Source organism: Bidens hawaiensis, unplaced genomic scaffold (assembly GCF_021521415.1).
Source record: "Bidens hawaiensis isolate Kalapana, Puna unplaced genomic scaffold, B.hawaiensis_p1.1 tig00020784_1, whole genome shotgun sequence".
Taxonomy (NCBI): Eukaryota; Viridiplantae; Streptophyta; class Magnoliopsida; order Asterales; family Asteraceae; genus Bidens; species Bidens hawaiensis.
Genome location: NW_027493198.1, coordinates 16,538 through 33,717, shown reverse-complemented (window position 1 = coordinate 33,717; position 17,180 = coordinate 16,538). Strand labels below are relative to the sequence as shown.

The following is a 17,180-nucleotide window of genomic DNA, read 5'->3' as shown; positions in this document are numbered from 1 at the left end:
ACATATGAACACATCATAACTTCGAATTCAAACATTTAGGTCAACAGGAATCGATTCGATCTCGATCTTATCCAGAGTATAGAAATTATTACTAGAAACCTAAATCTACAATCAAAAACACATATGAACACATCATAACTTCGAATTCAAACATTTAGGTCAACAGGAATCGATTCGATCTCGATCTTATCCAGAGTATAGAAATTATTACTAGAAACCTAAATCTACAATCAAAAACACATATGAACACATCATAACTTCGAATTCAAACATTTAGGTCAACAGGAATCGATTCGATCTCGATCTTATCCAGATTATAGAAATTATTACTAGAAACCTAAATCTACAATCAAAAACACATATGAACACATCATAACTTCGAATTCAAACATTTAGGTCAACAGGAATCGATTCGATCTCGATCTTATCCAGAGTATAGAAATTATTACTAGAAACCTAAATCTACAATCAAAAACACATATGAACACATCATAACTTCGAATTCAAACATTTAGGTCAACAGGAATCGATTCGATCTCGATCTTATCCAGAGTATAGAAATTATTACTAGAAACCTAAATCTACAATCAAAAACACATACGAACACATCATAACTTCTAGATTAAACATTTAGGTCAACAGAAATTGATTCGATCTCGATCAGTCGATCATATCCGGAGATTGAAATTATTATTAGAAACTAGATTTACGATCAATTAAACATTTAGGTCAACAGAAATCAACTCGATCACCAAACAACAAGTAAAATATATAAAAAAAAAAACTTCTAAAAAATCAGATACCGATCAATTCGATTCGTCAGACTCCGACGCATTAATCCGTTGAGCCTCCAACCGTTCAATTGCCTTCTGATGCGCCCAGGTTTCTAAGGTCAGATCCGGTTTAGCGTTAAGTCCGACGCCGAGTATGACGATAGTTAAGAAGCTGGTGACGTAACACGGAAGCTCCAAGTCCTCCCATTTACGTGACTGGCCAGGTGGTGGAGGTGTTCGGTTTAGGAAGTAGCCATTAGGTCGTACCTGGTGGCCTGGGCTGGTCCACCGGCTGGTGGCGGATGTGGCTCGGGTGCGGATGGTGGTAGTTAGGTGTGAGCGGAGTGTGCCTGTGGCAGCGAGTAAGGGTTTGGATGAAGGCATGCATAGTGAGGCTGATTGATGATAGTATGATAGTAGTTTGTTTTATTCGGACTGGATCCTAATTCCAAGTTCACAAACAGTTATTGAACGAGATTTTATGTTTGTGTTTGTTTACAAAAAAAAATGAATGTGTTTACGAACTAAAACGAACACAAATAAATTGATAGAGCATATAGATTGAGACCAATGTATTCATCAATGTGAATAATGAAAGCATGTAAATGATTTAAACGAACATGGACAGAGGCATGTTCGTTTTCGTTCATTTAACTTTAAACGAACATGAACACTTAATCGAATAAATATTTATGTTTGTGTTCGTTTATTTAAAAAATCAATGTATGCGTCCGTTTATGTTCTTTTGTTTAAAATCTAAACGAACATAACTACACAAAGATAAACGAAAATAAATTGACATATATAAACAAATGTAAATGAACACAAACAAATATAAACAAACATAAATGAACAAATATAAAACTTTTAATTAGATGACTCATCCATATAATATTTAATTATTTTTTATTAACACATAAACGAACATAAATAACCAGACATAAACGAAAGAACCATGTGTTCATGTTCGTTCGTTTAATAGAACGAACACAAATTTTTTGTTCATGTCCGTTTGCTTATTAAGTAAACGAACTTACTGCCGAACAATTCATCGAACGCTCGGTTAAGCTGAATTACAAACGGTTTGACTAGGCACCAATTAATCATTAATTAATCCCAATTAATCATCAGTCCTCACCCACCGCACGGCTAACGTTTTTTACAACACTAATTATAAGGTCACCCGTAGTCAAGCGTTGTAGGGCAGCGTTTTGACCCAAAACGTTGGGGGACACCACCCCCTCGACGTTTTGGGCTTTAAAAAGTCCCCGGATGTTTTGTATATAGTGTTTGAAGGAGAAAAAAGGTGGGGCCAAGGTCGGTTTTAAGCCAATGGAGAACGAGGGGGCGTTTCCTCCTCGCCACTACAAATGGTCTAAATATATTTATTTAGGGAAACGTTTTGAAACGAATATTATGATATTATGTTTAAGAACTAAGAACTACATTAAGCATTTGTACGTAGTATGGTGATTTAGCTGGAAGAAAAAGTTAGTGGGATGGGAGGTTATTATTCGCATTACGTATTACAGTTAAAGCAATAGTTACAAGTTATCTGTGTGCTTTAACGTAGTTTTCAACATAAATGTTGGTTCTTATTTGAACATAACACTACCCTGTTTATTAAGGTTTTCACATTTTATCCAATCAATTTTAATCTAATCTTACTTTGCCCCACGGCCAAACTCAATTAAACCCTCAAACAAATTCTAATTAGGTATTCGGTTCGGTTTTAAGTTACCAGATTCAGTTCAGTTCGTTTCAATCTGTATAAACCCAAATCATGAACAACTTATGTAGCAAAAACGAGAATAACAACTAGCACGATGTTCACACGTATTCGGCATGGCTGACGCGTGTGTTCACTAGCACAATTTTTGCCAACATGCTTCGCGCTTGTTAGAAAACAACTTGTTAACAAAAGTGGCTGCTGCTCAGAATATTATTTATGCATAATAAATTAATAACCAATAGCATGCTGATTTTCACACCTTAAATCTTGACTTCTAAAAACCTAATCATCAATGATTTGATTTTAGTGCATATATAAACATTCTTCATCTCTCTAACTTACTAATACTTTCTACCAATTAATATTTCCCAAAATATACAAAAATGCTCACTACCTAAAACTCGAATGAATCGCACCATCATAATTCCATTTTCATCTGGTCTGTATGCAAAGAAACTGCGCAAAATAAACATTCGGTTAAAATAAGGACAAATTTTATTTTTCTTTTCAAAAAACCATGTCTCCAAACCGACTTGAAGTAGTAATAATCATATAATAAGTAATTAAAAAATGAGATTTACCTGAATTGCCCGAAGAGTCATAACTTAAAAAGGAGTTCTCGGGAGCGATAAAATTGGGGTTCATATCTTCCGCACCCCATAGTGGCTGAGAAGTTAGCCCATCCGGTTGCCATATTGGGTGGCTCATCGCTGGTGAAACCATACCGCTATAATTACCCTCCATAAGTGGTCCACTCTGCAAGATTTCACACGGGTCAAACATATTGACCCAAACAAATAAGACTGTCACCCTTCTCACATGCAAAAGCCGGGCCAGCGATCCTGACCACATTAATTGCTTATTCATATAACTAACACGACATATACACACACACATATAGATAGATATACAGATCAGAATCATTTCAGAACTTGCAAATAACTTAACTTTCAACAACCAATCATTTTATTAACTTCTTATTATTTGAGGGTAGGTTTGTCATTTATTATATGAAATTTTATGATAACATATATGTAATCACAAAATTCCAAACGATAAACGACAAACCTACGCTCAAAATAATTTTAAATATATAAAATAAATAAACAAAAATTGATTGTTTGAGTTCCTGAAGTTCTTAATTACTTGGAACTTCAAAACGAGCCTGATCCTATATAACTATCCATGTGTGTGTATATATATGTGTGTGTGCAACCATTAATTCTACAGTACCCAATTGAACCAGAAGTAGTCCCACAGGAGTAAATACACTATGTTTCCAATTCCTCTGATCAAAAGTGAAAATAATTCACATCTGTGGTCCCATTTCCAATTCCGAGTTTCGGAAATTATGATTTATGATGGATATTTATTAATTACACATAATAGAACTTACATGTAAGTGTTTATGCTGATTACCAGTAACAATATACCAATAAAGGCTAAAGGAACGCTTTTTATAATAGTAAACGACAGGATATTTAACGGATTATAGCATAGCATGTGGAGTTACATATATATAGGTAAAAGGACTAATGAATTAATACCTCTGCAGGAAATATGTTGTCTAGGTTGATATTGATGTTAGGGTGCAATGCAGCCAGTCTCATTGATAAAAACTGCATAAAAACATGTTGTCTAGATTTATGTGTTTTCATCTTTATGAAACTGATACAAGGCAAAACAATTTTAAAACGCATAAATGTTTTATAATCATCCAATGTTTAAATATAATGTTTAGACTAACCTCTACTTGACGTTGTAGGGTTTGTACATGATTAATAATCTCATCAAGCACCATCGCTGTACCTGAAATCTGCAAGAAAATGGTAAACTCGTTATTCAAAAACCGTATAAAATTTATTTGCAGACTATGAAGGTTTCTATAAGTTTGCTTTGGAAGTGATTATGTGATATGGAATAATTAAAATAAGGTTGTAACTAGTTGGAAATAATAAGAAAACTAGGTTTATTCATCCAAACATTAGAAATTAATTACATCCAATAGGATTAATAAAGATTGACAGTAAGTAGGATGAACCAACTACCAAGTTAGTAAATTACATCCATATTCCAATCAAGAAAACTGGCATTAATCAGATTAAGGACAAAAACAGGTGAAACACGAAATGTAAAGTACAAGTAATTAATAACATTCAATACTGAATTTGAATATAGCTAACCTTGTTACATCCAGTAACCAACTCTTGAAGAAGCTTCATTTTAGCATTGATCTTCTCTCTTCTTGCCTGCCAAAATTAGTTCAAAAAATCAAACCAGTAATTAGTGATCAGGTCAACGGTCAACCTAGATGAAATACACTAATTTTGAAATAATTAAGATGATTACTCGTTCTGCTAAGCTATGACTATCCGTTGCTTGACCTCGCCTAGCACGAACGTGAACATACGGAAGCTTCTCGTCATCGGTCTCATTTGCAACAGTTTTATTCTTCTTCGCCGACGATTTAGCCTTTTTTCACAAAAATAGAACTCAATTGGAAATTGAAGCAACAGGTGAATAATATACAAAGTGGCAGTTTGCAAACGAGCCGAGCCAAGAGGCACATGAGATACTCGAGATCAGCTCGCTAACAGCTAGAATCGAGCCTAGCTTAAATGAGCTTTAGTCTAAAAATTAGCTTGTATAATATACAAGCCCAAGTCCGAGCCTGCTCGTGAGTCAACGAACCTATTATATATATATATATATATATTATTTATAAACTTTTATATATATTTTTATGAAAGTTACTATTGTATAATAAATTATGATAAATATAAGTAAAACTAATAACTAATAACTAATAAACACGTCATCGAGCGCGAGCTTAGCAAGAATTTAAAATATACTTACGAGCCGAGCTCGAGCTTTATAACTAAAGCTCGAAATAAGCCAGAATCGAGCTCATAAAAAGCTATTAAAAACTAAAAAGCCGAGCCCGAGCTTAAAAAATGTAACAAGCCGAGCTCCACTGGTGATACGTACATTCTTCTCTCGCTCCTTCCGCTTAGTTGATTTCGAATCTGACAGATCTGGTGACGTATTACGCATCAATTCAGAATCAACTGGCTCTTGTTTCACCAGACTGACGTCATTGTTCGTCGTATCCAATAAACCGTCAATTGAGCTCGTAAACACCGAGGAGGAAGCAATAATAATATTATTATTATTATTAACATCCGGCGAGTGTAACAACATAACCGCCTGATTCGGTGGCAGTTCCAGCAACGCCGTGAACGAGTTACCGGCTTCCGTACAACTCTCAATTTCTTCACCGAATTGAAACGTTTGCGTACCTAATTCACCTAATTCTTCACGATTCTCCATCAATTCACACACAGGATGATGTATTACAAGCTGAATTGGATCCTGTATGGCGGATTGATGGTTTCCCCCAATTTGTTGAAATTAGGGCTCGAAATGGATGGAGTACAGTGAAAGCAACGTGATTATGGTTATTATTATTATTATTGATACGTCGTCGTTTTGGATGTTTAGATAAGATGCTTGTGTGTTGTAGGCGGGGACCGGAAAAGATGAATAGATGATACGTCGTTGTTGTTATTAAAGTATACGGCTGGTAATATTATTGTTACAATTGTAAGGATATTATTATATTATATTACTATGTTAACACCCGTGTAAAAAAAATATATATAAAACATATAAATCAATTTAAAATTTTTATTATTTTAAAACCAATATGAAAAACATATTAAAAATTTTAATATTGAAAGTATAAATCATTAATTAGAAAACTTAATTATATCTTTCAATTGTCAAACCAACAAATCTAACATAATAATAAGTTAAAATCTAACCACGTAAACGAACCCAATGTCAAAGCATTATCCATAAACCATTAAAAAAATTTTAAATGTCAAAACAACCAAACAATCAATCCTATATCCATCTTCACCATAAACATGTATCAATGGATATTGAAGCGGAAGGTAAGACGGATGGAGTTCGCTAATTGGTATTAGATTTCCGTCTTGAGTTTTGACAACAATGTCTCTTGTGTCAAGCTGTTCATGAATGTCACCAACTAACAGTGCAGCTACTTCAGAAGCGATGGGTAAGTTATAAGTACGACCATCTTTCTGCCTGTTAACGATGATTCTCAGCTTTAGTTCAATACCTGGATTATGTTCAATACAATCTCTTGCCATTCTGTAACATTTAACCAAGTGATTTTGGGAATCTAACATTTGCTTTAATTCACTTATAATGGTCAAATCTAGAGTATTTGAAGCTGAATTTGCTGAAAAACCGGATTCGCTATTAAAAAACATAAAATTTATTAGTATATGGTGAAAATGAAAGGAAAAAATAATATGTAAAGAACATGTACTTTTAAATTTTGTAATATTACCAGAATATTCCTTGTCTATTAGATACTTCGTTGTCGGTATCATATATGTAGAGTTGTGCAAATTTTGGTTTCGAGCCGGTATTCGGTAGAAGACTGCTAATACTATGATAATTTTGTCCACTAAGTCTGAAAAGAAATGGAGCATTACCTTTATTAATTGAGCGGTCTATTTTACCGCCCATTGAAGTAAATCTAAACATTGAATTATATCGACGTATGTTTTTCAAAAAGAACTTGCTTTTTTCATCTGATGAAAGAAATAAACTCTTATAACAATCAGATGGCTCCTTCCATTTTGGAAGCTGAACCTTCCCTTTGGCACAACACATTGAATAGACTCCAGACCCAACCTTTTTGTTTCCTCTTCTTGATTCATCTTTCCATAATTTAGCTTGACATGCTGAGCATATAATTGACTGATCATCATGATCCAGTTAATCTATTTTTAATATAAAATTGGAAATATTAAAAACAATAAAGTAAAGAAAGAAAAAGTTGTTAACTAGCTATATATGAAATTAGAAAATACCTTTAGAAATTCTCTTGAAGCCATTTTCAATATCATCGTCATCATTTAATTCATCATGTGTGAAGCCATGTGAATGTAACTCACGTGGGTTTAAACTTGTTTTTGAAGCTTGTCTATGTTTACGTGGGTTGACAAAAGATCCCTTTGTACGCATACCACTTGTTTTTTACGAAGATGGGAAATTCGGTGGTGTAGGAGTTGTATAGTCACTTTGATGTGTACCTGAAAATATTGAAGAGTAATTTATAATAAAATATTGCATCAACACCGTTGGTTATAGGTAGATATGTTAGAAGAATAAGTAATATCATTTGTGATGTCAGATGATGGAGTTGAAATATTTAATGGTAGATTAATATTATTGGCAAAGTTTGTTTGATATGTTGTAGGTGTTTGAGGGTTGAAATTTTCTTGATCATAGGAAGACATTAGATTAGTAACGGCTGATATGTGAAGCAAGCCTACATTTTTAGGACCTGAGAAAAGAAAAAAAATCTAACCGAACAGAAGTTTTATTTAGATAGATAAAACGCAAGTAAAAATAATTATTTTAAATACTTACATATAGAAGGTTGATATGTTGTAGGTGTTTGAGGGTTGACATTTTCTTGATTATAAGAAGACATGAGATTAGTAACGGCTGATATGTGACGCAAGCGTACATTTTTAGGACCTGAATTTTTTTAAAAATTTAATAGAAAAAAATTAATAAATACTGAACAGAACTTTTATTAAGATTGTGTTAAAAGGCGACTAAAAATCATTAGTGTAAATACTTACATATGGATGCGTTTGATGAAGAAAGGACATTGGACAACAATGAAACTGATTTCAAAGTTGGTGTTGGTGTTCTACTCTAGTTTTGATACGCAGCTACAATTATGTTAACATATTTAATAAGTTTTAATATATATCGACTGGAAAAAATTATTCATAAAAAATGATCATAAAAGTTACCACGATTTGTGATATCAGACAATGGAGATTGGAGATGCAAGATCGAAAATATCACCAATGCGTGTTTGACACTGTGAGGGTGTTTGAGGATTGACATTTTTCTTATCATGAGAAGGAAATAAATCTGTAACGGATGATAGTTGACGTTTGTTAACACTTTGGTGACCTAAAAGCAAAGATTCAAAATGGTGATAAATAAATTGAAGAGTGATTATACCATTATAGTTAGTATATTATACAGTCGCGTTTTCTTTTGTTGTCCAAAAGTCGTTTTCGAAACTCTTTTCTCTCTTTACAATATATTCTATCAAAAGACGTCACTAAAATAAAAATATTATTATAAGGTTAGTATTAGATGTAGCTATAAATATGAATAATGAATAAAATCCAAAAATTACTTACAATTAACTATACGACTGAGGTTTGAAGTTATATGGTCGAGGTTCTTCTTTTTGTTATCACAAATGAATTTTCTTAGCCATCGGTTTTCCTTACAAATATCTAAAGTAAAAAAAAAATAATATAATAATGATTATAAAATGACTAATATTTTAAAAATAAATATACAAAAATTGGACTTACATTTTTTGGTCAATCTTTGTTGTGATATTTGATGTGTAGAGGCTAAATTTTCATTGGTGATGCCTATATAAATAAACATTATTAGTATTATGTAGAGACATCATATTGTTACCATTGAAGGATATCGTTCTCCCTTAAAAACAATAAAAGTCCATAAATGATACTGATAAATCAAGTAAGAATAAAATAAATTAAAACTTGATGCACTTCTTTGGTTGTTGTAGATATCGAGGGCGTTATGATCTGAATTCGTAGTAGTTGCTTAGTCTCTCATTGAATTGTACATACATAATGAAATAAATAATAAGTAAAGAGTTAAAAGCAGTGGTGCATGAAAAGTAGAATCGAACAACGTAATAGAAAATAACCAAAACGAAAGAAAGAAATCAACCAACACTAAAATTATAGTCGAACTATTACTGATACACGATATGGCAAATAATTGAGATAACACTTTGAATCGACCAAGAATAATCAATAAAGTAAAACTGGTTATTGTAAACAACTTGGTTCATTCTAAATTAAGCAGCATCAACAATTACTTTTATTTATCCAAACACTGATAGTATACCTCTTGAGCCAATTGGAGGAACATGATCAAGAACCAAATTATACCACAATTACTTGTATGCATTTAATAGTAAAATCAAAATCAAACAATCACAAGGTGTATCAGCAGTTCACCGCAAAAACATTATGGAACTACAATCAACTTTTTAATTCTAGTGTATACATTTAATATTAAAATCAACAACTTTTTAATTCTAGTGTATACATTTAATATTAAAATCAACATCAAAAGTGATTTTTAAGGGTACAATTTTTTTAACACAATATGAAAAAGCATTAATTTGTTCAAAGCTTACCCTAAAACAATATAAAGCTCATATTATCAAATACAATTCACTAACAAAACAAAACTAAATAGAATGGCCTAAACGATAAACTAGCAAAATCTGAATATATATTAAACCATAAAAAATGAGCAGAAAACCTCTTAAGTAGATGACAAACGAATTCAAGTTTATTTAGGCATTTCATCAAATATTTGGAGTGCATATTGAATTATAATTATAATCACTTATACAATCAATTCAACTTCACATCACAGTTTAAATGAGATTCAATCGATCAATCTTTTTAATTATATTCACATGTCCAATTCATCAATCATATAACTCGCATTATATGTAATTATAATTATATAAGTGATATGGATGTGAATTGGTTTGTAAAAATTACCTGCAACCTGGAAGATAAATTAATGGGTTGTTAAACCCACGTGAAGCTAAGCTGAAGGGAAGATTTGGAAGTTGAATTTTTTGAATTAAATCTAATTAAGAATGGAGTAAATTTTGGTTGTTAAACCAACGTTTGTTTTCAGTGGAAGATTTATAATGAATTAAATTAAATTTAATTAACAAATAATTACAATTTTCCATGTGGCATTTTAAAGAATTATAGTTAATTAGAAAAAGTCTTGTTGATTTGAAACCCATTCATTTATTAGTAAGAGAGATGAGACGTCTCAAGATCAGCATTCCAAACAACAACAAAATTCCAAAAAGCTTGACAATAACAAACAAAATAAAAACTAATGTCAAATAAACACAATTCTAATGTGTATACACAAAAGAAAAGACAAGAAAGAGAGATATAGTACCCCAACAACAATGTTACGTCTCATATCTTTTGTCCCGCATCATTTTGTGCAAACGTCTCGATCTCCATAGCATTTTGTGCTTCTCATGTTTTACATCCATTCTTCTTGAATGTGTTGCTAATCAAATAATTAATAATAATCAAACTCTTTTAAGAAGTTGAGAATTGTAAAATATCGTGGTTGATTGAAGGCATATAAAGCTTATGAAGTAAAATGATCATATACTTCTGAAATGTTCCTAAAAAAATGTCAACTATCTATATAATCAGTAGAAATTATTGGTTATTAACAGTTAATGTACAGAATAAGTTATTAACAATCAATGTACAGAAAAATAATTTATTACAAAACTGATCACAAATCAATCAATCATAGCATAATTATCGGCCAAAAAATAATACTTATTAAATGCATAAGATAAATATTAGCCACGAATTAACACCTAGTAAACGCATATAAGCAATCATTCACTAAATAACTTGTTACCGCTATCAGTTACAAGATGATTAACGATTCGGTTATCCCGATTGGAATAGGGTTTTGGGGTATTAAATTATTAGGGTTTGCATTGTATAACGATTTCAAGAATAGGAAATTAGGGTTGGCAAAACAATATAATCATACCAGGGTTTGGAAACATACCGATTTGAAGATCCGGATTTGGTGTGCAAACAAAATAAGAATGGTGATTTGAACCTTCAATAGGTTTTTGGAGATCCAGATTTGTTAATTAAGTGTCTATTGTAATCCACAATTTGAAATCCAAGAGTCTGGTGAAGAGATGTGATAACTGATAAGGCTAGATAAGGAATGATTTAAATCTTAATTAAATTTTAACTTTAAATTAATAAATTAAATTAGAAATAATAGGTTAATACATGAGAGTGCCACTTGGCAGACTATTAGGCCAACTAAGGGGTTTGTGGTTCAACCAACATTTTTGTTTATTATAATAGTAGATTGTTAGTGTTGTCTATGGTTTGTGTGACAAGGAAGATTGTTCGTGTATAAAAGGGATTACTTCATATAATAGTACTCAATTTTGAAAGTTGTTCCAATCAAGTCACTGATAAAAACTTTTGTTTCAATCAGGTCATTGAACTTTCATTTTTGTTCCAATCCTAGATATTTTACCTGGATAGCATGTAATCTAGGTTTTTTTAATTTTTCAATGTTTTTACTTTGCATAATAACTTTTAAAGGTTGCGAAAATTAGTAAAAATGCGAAATATAATTTTAAAATTCCGAAAATTTGTAAAAAAAAGTTCCGAAAATTGAGGTTCGGGTTAGAACTAGTCAAGGTCGGAACTGGTCAAAACGGGTTTCGGGTCAGTTTTTTTTAACAAACGAATCAGCGTGTTTTCAACACGTTACAGCTCGTTTTAACAACAGAAGTTCGTTTAAGCGATTTTTTCAGTTTGTTTTAGCACTTAACAGCTCGTTTAATCAATTTTTCAGTTCGTTTCAGCACCTAACAACCCGTTTAAGCGATTTTTCAGTTCGTTTAAGCACCTAACAGCTTGTTTAAGCGTTTTTTAAGTTCGTTTTAGCACCTAACAGCTCGTTTAAGCGATTTTTAGTTCGTTTCAGCACTTAAAAGCTCGCTTAAGCGATTTTTAAGTTTGTTTTAGCACCTAACAGCTCGTTTAAACAATTTTTCAGTTCATTTCAGCACCTAACAGCTCGTTTAAGCGATTATGTGCTGTTAGGTGCTGAAACGAACTGAAAAATCGCTTAAACGAGCTGTTATGTGATGAAACGAACTGAAAAACTGCTTAAACGAGCTGTTAGGTGCTGAAACGAACTTAAAAGTTGTTTAAACGAGCTGTTAGGTGCTGAAACGAACTGAAAAACCGTTTAAATGAGCTGTTAAGTGCTTAAACAAACTGAAAAAACCGCTTAAACGAGTTTTTAGGTGCTGAAACGAACTTAAAAATCGCTTAAACGAGCTGTTAGGTGCTGAAACGAACTGAAAAACCGCTTAAACGAGCTGTTACGTGCTGAAACGAATTGAAAATCGCTAAAATGAGTTGTTAGGTGCTTAAACGAACTTAAAATTCGCTTAAACGAACTGTGAGGTGCTGAAACAAACTAAACAATCGTTTAAACGAGCTGTTAAGTGCTGAAACGAACTGAAAAACCGCTTAAACGAGCTGTTAAGTGCTGAAACGAACTTAAAACCCGCTTAAACGAGCTGTTAGAATCCAAAAAAATTAATTCATCAAATTAACATATAAATACATTAACATATAAGAACACAAAATATTTAAGTATTTGGTTGGCAACCCCTGGCGGTGGTAAACCCAAGCGTTGTCGGTTCCGAGCATTGAGGCAATAACTTGACACGAATTCGGTCGGTTTTGATTACATACCTTACGGTACCGAAACTAAAAAACGAAAAAATATAAAACTTGAGGTGGACCAACGACTAAGTTAGGGGGGGGGGGGCGTCAGTCGGTAGCATTGCCGGCCATGGGCTTTAAATGGGGTCGCGTGAACTCAGTCGGTTCCTTTTTAGATTTGCTATGGTCTTGGAAATAAAACAAAAAAAATTGATGTTTGGTTGGTTTTCATCACATTTATTATGATAACTGAACTAAAAAAATCACCGACCAATACGGTGTCGTCAAATGGCCTAATAAACTACTTGCGGCACCAAACTTGTTAACTATATATATTAAAAATAAAAATAATAATAATAATAATATCACATGTGATTTATTCTACCTTTTAGACATATTTTTATCATATAAGATACAACATATAATATTACTGGTAGTGATGTTAATGACGTGCGAACGGTGAACACCCCAAATACCTTGAATTGCAAACTGAATATATAGATAATATTACTTGTTCTTTTTGTGGCAATTTCCGGGATACGCACATGATCCTAGAGGTGTTGAGCTATTTGGGGATTTCATAAATTCTTAACTACCTTGTTCAAGTCAAACTTCTAAAGACGAATTCGCTCAACATTTACTTGTAAACACATTTGAGGTTACTATTGTTATTGCTATCACATACATTGCTATGTATGTGATAGCAATAACAATAGTAAGCATCTCAAGCCCCAAATTTCATAAGTTTGGAATTGGTTTGATAATTATGATGGGTTTCTTTTCCTTAATTTAGGCAGCCCTTCTAAAAAAAGGCAAAAGTTTAAAGATTGATTCAAAAGTTAGGTCTTGATATTTTCCAATAAACAATTTAGTTTTTGTGTCCTGGTGATGTGGGTGCATGTCTAGAGTGATACGATGTTTGCAATATGGATGAATATCATAACCTAAGATCATGTGTAGTCAAGATGCTTCACATGTGGGCGTTATGTGTCATGTGGGGGTCAGCCATCATTTCCAAATTTTGCAAAAATATGGTGTAATCATAACTCTTCACCCTTGGGCATTTTACGTCACGTAGCGTCCAATCACTTTTACATTTTTTTTGTTTTTTTGACAATTACAATCCAACAATATTAACTCTTAACCCCCCCCCCCCCCAACTTTCACCTTCTTCCTGCACAACTCCAATCAACCAAAAAGCTTCAACTTTCAATTTCTCAACATACCATTCCCATCACCTACTCTCGTTAAATACGCACTTTCCCATTAACACAAACACTCCCAAATCAAATCTCATCTCTATAAATCACAAACCCCACCTCCCATTCTCACCAGATCCCCAATTCTCATCTTGCTTTTCTTCAATTCCTCAATCCCATCTGGGTTTTATTTAGTTTCCTCTAATTCAATCCACCCTATTCAGATCCAATCAAACCCATATCAGATCCAATAACCGTTAAAACGGTCAAATGTTTGAAAGTGTGTGCCATATTAAGCGTTTGTAGAAAACACTCCATCCAAAACGCCAACCCAGAACAGGGGGTCCCCCGGCGTTTCGGAGCGAAAACGCCGCAACAGAGGGGGGCTACGGATGGTCTAACTTTTACACATGGTTTGGTGTATAATTTGAACTAAGGTTCTTACCTGCGGCATGCTTACTGTTTGGTGTTTTGGTTGGTTACCATAGTTGTTTATGTAATTTGATTTTCACCAATAAAAAAGAGTAAAAACAAGACATGTTTTGTATGTCAAAGTTGATTTTGTAAGTGCAATCTTTTTTAGCTTTGAGCTTGGCTCAGATTGGACGCATCTTCACTCGTTCTTTTTTCAAGATCTTTGAGCCTCTTAAGGATGCCGTAAGGTCCCTGTGATTGAAGGTTTATGGATATCCCACCCTAAGACGAAAGGGTTAGGCTTAGAACATGACCATTGATGAATAAGATCACATCTTCATAATAAAAGGTGTACACGTTCGGCCTAACTTAAGGTAATGGGCCAAACCTAACGAGTTCAAACGGAATCTTATTGTATGAAAAAACCACATATTGGGTGTAATATTCAAGGCCAAGAAAAGATAGGTTGAATCCAGAAGCCTTACCACAGTTATTCCGCATCCTCTATTAAGTGGAATCAATCACATAAATAACATGATTTAATTGCCAGTTACATTACGAGCTTTTTGAGAGGAATAAGTTGAATCATGTAAATAGCATGATTCTAAATGCTTCATGCGAAGAATAAGTTGATTCATGTAAATAGCATGACTCTAGGAGATTCCTGAGAAGACTAAGTTGAATCATGTAAATATCATGATTCTGATGACCGTCGTTTGAGTCAATAAAAAACCTAATTATTATAAATAGTTAGAGCAAGTAGGGTATCGTATCACAAGGAGTATGTGGTCAATGTATTCGTGTAACAGATTTAATATTATGAAGTGACTAATTTTTAGTGCTGATCACACAAGCAATTTTTAGTAAATTCAGAGAACTAAGCAATGAACAAGTAAACGAATTTCAAACAGTTAACAAAGCAAATCACACCCGGGAATTCAAGTAAGCAACCAACAGTATTTCATGCAACCTAACAGATTAATTATTAACGATTAACTGAAAACTGATCATTCAGACAAAACCTTAGACATCAACAATTACTTTACACACGACACTGGTTATCATACAGTCCTTGTCAGTGTTACTCAGTTAAGGGTAATTGTATGTTTTATCGTATTCAATCTAATCAAACAGTTATATGACTAATTATCTAGCAACTGTTAACAGATCGTTCAGACCAACGTAAACCTAAACCGACCGAACACTCAGAAATACTAAACATCAATAATCATATATTAATCATCAATAACAAAACATAAGTATTCTTAATCACATGAGAAAAACTGTAAAAGGTTACAAACTATACATCCCGGGTGCGATTTTAGGAGATTAGCCGAGCCTAGACATCATTGAATCTTCAATACGGATGATAAAAATCATATGTAGGGTCTTGACACGAGCTAGGATAGTGGAAATCGCCAATAAGAACTGCTGGAATCGCCTCTTGGTTGTCAAAAACGAAGTTAGGGTTTGTTCTTGATGAAAACGATGTTATAAACTCAAAATCCCGTCTGCACCTCCCGTCGCGTACCGCGACGGGGTCTTTTGTTACATATCGCGTACCGCTATTGACCAAGTGGTCAACATCATTTAATCTCCCATCGCGTACAGCGATGGGACCTTCAGCAAGCCCACCGCGTACCGCGATGGGACTCTGCTACAGCAAACTTCATTCTTTTCCTCGTTTTGCGTGCTGGACATCCCGGGTCTTCATTCCGTGTCACAACAGGTCCATACTGAGTACTTTAACGCATATGACCCGAAATACAATAAAACACGTATGAAGTATCGATAGTTCTAGAATAAACAGTTAAAACTAAATAATAAACAAACTAAAACATATACAAATTAATCGACCACTGGGATATACAGATTACCGTGCGAATTAGGAAACGGGCCCATGAAACCGATCCCCCAAACATCAAAAATATCAACGAGAAGGATCGGGTTCAAGGGCATCTCGTCCCTCTTAGAAATACTCCCGAGTTGTTGACACTTTAAACAGTGTGTCGCAAACTCGTGAGCATCCTTAAACAAGGATGGCCAAAAGAAACCACTCGTTAAAACTTTTCGAGCAGTTTTCTGGCCACTGAAATGACCACCAGACGCAGACGAATGTGCGTGTTCCAACACCGCTCTGACATCTTCCTCAGGTATGCATCGTCTGATCATCTGATCTGCGCCGATTTTAAACAAATCTGGATCGTCCCAAATGTACTGTTTAGCTTGGAACATCAACTGTTTCTTCTTTGTCCTTGGCCAATGCTCTGGTAAATCACCTGCAACTTTAAAATTAACAATATGAGCAAACCAAGGATTTTGTGAAACTGCCAGAATATGCTCATCCGGGAAGGATTCGTTAATGGGCCCATCTGTGTCCTCTTTTTCCACCATAATTCGGGACAAGTGATCTGCAACAACATTTTTCACTCCCTTTCTTGTCCCGAATCTCTAGATCAAATTCATGCAACAACAAAACCCATCTGATAAGCCTCGGTTTTGCATCCTTTTTGTCCATGAGGTACCTGACAGCAGAATGGTCAGAATATATAATAACCTTACTACCCCAAATATAAGACCTGAATTTATCTAGAGCATATACTACTGCTAG

The 17,180-nt window shown here is 33.7% G+C and overlaps 2 protein-coding genes across 2 annotated transcripts; both read right to left on the bottom strand.

Annotated features, from left to right (window-relative positions):
* Positions 1-369: 369 nt before the first annotated feature.
* Positions 370-1,157, bottom strand: LOC143561709 (uncharacterized). The gene has a single exon (XM_077049707.1). The coding sequence runs from the start codon at positions 1,155-1,157 to the stop codon at positions 807-809; it is 351 nt and encodes a 116-aa protein (XP_076905822.1). The 3' UTR covers positions 370-806.
* Positions 1,158-2,713: 1,556 nt separating this feature from the next.
* Positions 2,714-6,041, bottom strand: LOC143561708 (transcription factor bHLH48-like). Its single transcript, XM_077049705.1, has 7 exons — positions 5,494-6,041; positions 4,855-4,977; positions 4,689-4,754; positions 4,253-4,321; positions 4,053-4,124; positions 3,087-3,261; positions 2,714-2,961 (listed from the first exon to the last, which is right to left on the bottom strand). The coding sequence occupies exons 1-7, from the start codon at positions 5,833-5,835 to the stop codon at positions 2,924-2,926; spliced, it is 885 nt and encodes a 294-aa protein (XP_076905820.1). The 5' UTR covers positions 5,836-6,041; the 3' UTR covers positions 2,714-2,923.
* Between the last annotated feature and the right edge of the window lie 11,139 nt (positions 6,042-17,180).